The sequence below is a fragment of the Montipora capricornis genome, chromosome 13 (genome assembly GCF_036669925.1).
Source record: "Montipora capricornis isolate CH-2021 chromosome 13, ASM3666992v2, whole genome shotgun sequence".
NCBI lineage: Eukaryota > Metazoa > Cnidaria > Anthozoa > Scleractinia > Acroporidae > Montipora > Montipora capricornis.
Window position 1 is genome coordinate 8,621,116 of NC_090895.1, and position 5,000 is coordinate 8,626,115.

The 5,000-nt window shown below is 39.2% G+C and overlaps 1 protein-coding gene across 3 annotated transcripts in view; it reads right to left on the reverse strand.

The window, feature by feature from the left end:
• LOC138029724 (uncharacterized) overlaps positions 1-5,000 on the reverse strand; it is a 128,621-nt gene that overhangs the window by 81,338 nt on the left and 42,283 nt on the right. For all 3 annotated transcript variants that reach the window (XM_068877483.1, XM_068877484.1, XM_068877482.1), the window contains one exon: positions 1,253-1,510. In XM_068877483.1, the coding sequence (XP_068733584.1) occupies positions 1,253-1,510 (258 nt within the window). The remainder of the gene's footprint in view (positions 1-1,252; positions 1,511-5,000) is intronic.

Below are 5,000 nucleotides of genomic sequence, written 5' to 3' on the forward strand. Positions count from 1 at the left end.
TCACGTTTTCAACTTTTTATTTTGGTGAAAGTTTGGTTTGCTTATTTTTGTTTTTCAAGATTGACTTCTTCTAATGTAAAGTTTTGCCGAATATCAGCGATGAACAGCATTTGGGAGTACACAAATAAACTCCTTGGTTAATTTTTAATCTGGGGTTAGCGTTAATCGGCTTTTGAAGAACTGGGCCCTGGGTACCACCATAGTTCCACTTCCTCCTGTCAGTTGGAAATCTTAAAGATTTGTTGATTAATTGCTTCATTAGTCGTGAAAAGCCCAGGAGAGTACAGTTCTGTAGCTGTCAATGATTTTTTTTCCATACATACGGGGAAATAGAAATTTTAGTAGGCAGCAAAACCTGAGGATTAGGCGGAGAATGGATAACAGGCAGGGGAGTTTGGGCCTCTTAGAATGCATTTCCTGCATTCTGGAGCACGACTTAGGGTATTTGAATAGAAGACTAATATCATTAAATTTTGCCTTTTTTTTTTTAATTCAGAGAGAATACATGAATGCTATAATTTTTTTTTTGGAAAAATTCAGCCCCTTTAAGGCTCCTTTGCATGTAATGCAATGTATTTCATTTGTCGTGATTGAAAATGTATTAGTTAACAAATCAGGCAGCTTACACGAAGTACTGGGCTGCTGGACCGCTGCTTCAAAAACGTGTGTGCTCGGTGTTCGAATGAACAGGAAAACACAGGGAGTCGGGATGGCTTAGTGGTTTTCAACCGCGCCTCCCACCTCTGCGACCCAGGTTCAACCCTGGCCTGGAGGTCGTATGTGGGCTGAGTTTCAGTCGATCTCAATCTGACCATGAGGGTTTTTCTCTGGGTACTCCGGTTTTCCTCCCTCCTCATAATCGACTCTAGATTAATAACATCCGGACGGATACCCTCGCATAGGGATAACCTCTGGTATCTCTTCCTTTCATTGCATTGAATAAATTCAGTTGGTATTACTATTAAAACAGAAATCGATGCCGAAATTACTCCGAATGCAAGCTTCTCTTGTTATGTGCAAATGTTTCTCATATTATTCATAAAATTTGGGGTTTTTTCCAAGAAAAAGTAGGCGGTGAGCTAACGTGCAATAGCTGCCGAGTTTCGCCGGCCACCGGCTCTTATTGAAAACGCTGACTTGTACAGTGTACAGTATAATGCATAAATAAATAAATAAATAAGTGCTTATCATACTCACTATAATACTTTTGCAAAAAAAAAAAAAATTGTAATTATAGAATAAAGGAACTTACAGTTCACAGTAACATTCACTTGCTTCTCTGTAATTCCTGCAGAGTTATTAGCTCTGCATGTATATATGCCTTCATCTGATCTTTTGATATCACTGAAACTGAGATAAGCTGTTCCGGATCCCGAACTCACAACTCTGCCATCATGGCCCCACTGCACACCTGGTTCCACTTTTCCTATTCCTGTGCAACTGATATTAACATGGCTTCCCTCTATGAAGCTTTTACCAGCCTCTCTTGGGTAGGTGATGTTTGGTTTGTCTGTTGAATAAATTATAAAATGTAGTCAGTTACAACTAAATAATAATCTAGAATCCTTGAAACAACGCGTATGTTGAATTTTAATGATTGAAACTGCGGGTCGCTATTACCGCGGGAGTTGGTTTAGAGTCAAAATAGAGACTGCAATGGTTTCATATTGCGTTTTGGAATCCCAGCGCTCCGGTAACGGAGTGTTGTTATTGGTTGATCTCGGGAGAAGCGATGACGTCAACTTTGATAAATGTCAATCAACTCTAAATTCACGTTAATTTGGAGGCCGTTTATGATGAGAATTTAAAACAAGAACAGGAGTCACATTCGCTCTTTTTGAAAAGCAAGATGTTTTAGCCATTCTGCCCACAGGTTTCATTAAAAGCCTTATTAATCAAAGTTTCACTGTTGTGAAAAGTGTTATCGATGCTGCTGTACCAACCGCACAAATAGTATACACCGATTTACAGGTACTATTTTCCGATTTTATACCACTAAGATTTTAAACTATTTTAGGAGTAAAGCCTCCGATGCTACCTATTTTACGATTTCACCTTACACGTAACACGCTTTTGAAATTATTCTTCGATTCTAAGATTCATCCGATTCAATGATAGCCAAAATAATCAATCAACAGTTGGCTTTGTGAAAAGGATTGTTTGCCACTGTCGTTTCTGAATCACCAAAACTTAAAGTGGTACTACGACCAAAAAAACATTTTTTTTTTCATTGGATTTCAAAACCATGTTAACTAAACACTAACTGACCCAAGTGTTAAGTTCTGATTTTAAAAAGACACCTGTCTATTTAAACTGGAATTTTCTTATTTATTGGTCCGCCATTACTAACTTTAAAATCTTGAGAGAGCTGGGTCGAGGAGAAAATGACGTCAAAGACTCTCTAGTTTAAGAATGCAATGAGTGTGTACGGGGCCGAATTAATATGCAGCACGGAAGTTTCGGGCTTTCAGACTTTTAAACCCTTGTTTTGCATATGTAATAAATTGCGTTTACACGCTGAAATTTTAAGCTAGTGAGTAAATGACGTCATTTTCTCTACATCCAACCCTCTGAGGTCCAATCAGCCAGTTTTGAATGTGAGTAATGGCGGACCGTGAAATCCAAAACCTAAACTCAAAGCTCAAAATTTTGCCAGTTAGGTGTTAAGCAAACACGCTTTCAAAATCTGAAGAAAAAAAGGAAATAATTTTTTGATCATAGTACCACTTTAAGGATTAAATATCAAGCATGCATTCCTTGCTTCCATCATCAGCTGCGGTAGGCTTGAAGGCTTTTGATTTCGAACTGTGAGGCTGATGGCAAATTACATTCGCCTGAATCTTCCTTCGGTGACATTGCTTCCTTTGTCCTGGGATCTTCTGTTGCTCTTTCACACAAGTAGAAAGCAAGTAACTTTGAAATGTAGTAAATCCAAGCTTCTCCAAACTAAAGTTCAGGGAAAGCCTTACTTCTCCCTTCCGACATGAGACGCTAAAAATACTATTCACGCTCAAGTATGTCTTCGGTTGTTGGCTTCTGAAGGCTCACCGGCTCTGATTTTCAATGGAAAATTGTCTTAAATAATTTTGAAGTAACTCTCAATAAATAAACGGGTAAAATCCGACATGGACGGCTTTTTATTTGTTGCTGTTCATTTGGCGTGGAATCACTTTACAGTGTAGCATGCTATTTTTGCGGGACTTTTATTTGTGGATAAAACCCCGCAAAATAAAAGTGCAAGACGGTATTCAAGTTTTGTTGGCAAACGAACATAACATATAACTTATCAGCAAAAAAACGCTCATTGATTCCTGCGAGAATATTTTCCAAATGGGCATGACAGGAACAATGATGAGGGCTGTCAGTCTGTTACTGGGGTTCCAAAACGAAATATGAAACCATTGTAGTCTCTATTTTCACTCTAAACCAATGCCCGTGGTATTAGCGACCCGCAGTTTCAGCCATTAAAGTTTAACGTACGCGTTCGTTTCAACGATTCTAGAGCAAAAGAGAGACTGCTCGCATATGGGACGCCAAGCGTAAAAATATTATTTATGTACTTGTTTCCTATATTTTGTTTTATTTATCAAATGTCACAAAAGTTGTCCTGTAATTTACAAATAACACATTGAAGTGCCTTTGTAATTTACAAATCGCAAGATTGCCAACTTTGCGATTTATAAATCGCAAGATTAAGAACTTTGCGATTTACAAATCGCAAGATTACAAACTTTGCGTTTTATAAATCGCAAGGTTACCAGCTTTGCGATTTATAACTTTCATTTGCGATTTATAAATCACTCGCTCCATTTATAAATCACAGGTTGCGATTTAATATAACCGCAAATTCATGAAATTCGTGCCTGTGGGCTCGTGGTCCAATGTTTTGATTTTTGGTGCACGAAGGAGGATAATAAACGGTTGTTTGAGTATTACCTCAGGAGTGAACCAGAGAGGCGAGGGTACAGAAAAGATTGCTAGACTTGTGGAAGGCCCGTAACATCAACAACGAACTAACAGGAGTCACCGAGCAGAGATTGACTGATCAAGTACGCCAGATTAAGAACAAGACGTGGCTAGAGACTGTGGAGCAAGAGCAAATAACCATACGAGTAAGGCATGAACATCAGGAAATTGAGACTACAGAGCTCCATGCCACAGATACACCAGACCATGAACATCAGGAAACTCAAAGTACGGAGCCTTTTACCACAGATACACCAGACCATGCAACAGCATCTCATACCCAAGAAGAACACCAACGTGAAGAGGAACCTAACGTTTTCACTGCTGCAGAATTACAAACAGAGATCAGCCCAGAATTGGAGGCCCTTAGGCACAGGATCCTAGAAACTATACAACTAGAAGAGAGAATAGGATTACCATCACTGAAGTCGTGCGAAAGAACGAAGCTGAAAGCTGAAGTTGCAAAATCAATGAAGCCGTCAAAAGGATTCAGACGCACGACATTACTGAACTGAATTCTTTAATGTATGCAGATGCATATAACACTACAGAAAGAATGGGAATGATAAAAGGGAGGAAAGGGAGAAGAACTGAAGAGCCATTCTTGAAGAGAAGGATTAAAGAGAATATCGAAACTTGGCGAAAAGACCGGAGCAAGATTGAGGAAGTCCGAAGAGGAAACATGAAACTGAAACAAAGAGAGAGGGAAAGGTTGAACAGAAATTATCATCTTGAGGAAAGGGGCTCTTTGTATGTCTCATGCATGTGGAAACAGAACATCAAAGCAGGTGGAGTCAAGATCAAAAGATACGACGAGAGATGTCAACAGTTCAAACAGAACGACCTGTTTAGAACCAGCCAGAAGCTGTTCTACAAAACACTAGATAGAAAGGAACGAAGAGAAACAATGTTACCTGATCCTACAGAAGCAACCTCCTTCTGGAGCAACATCTGGTAGGAGGAAGTTGGTCACCATGAGAGGCATCTTGGCTAGAGGATGTAGAAGTGGAGTTAAGTACAAAAGAGGTGTAAGA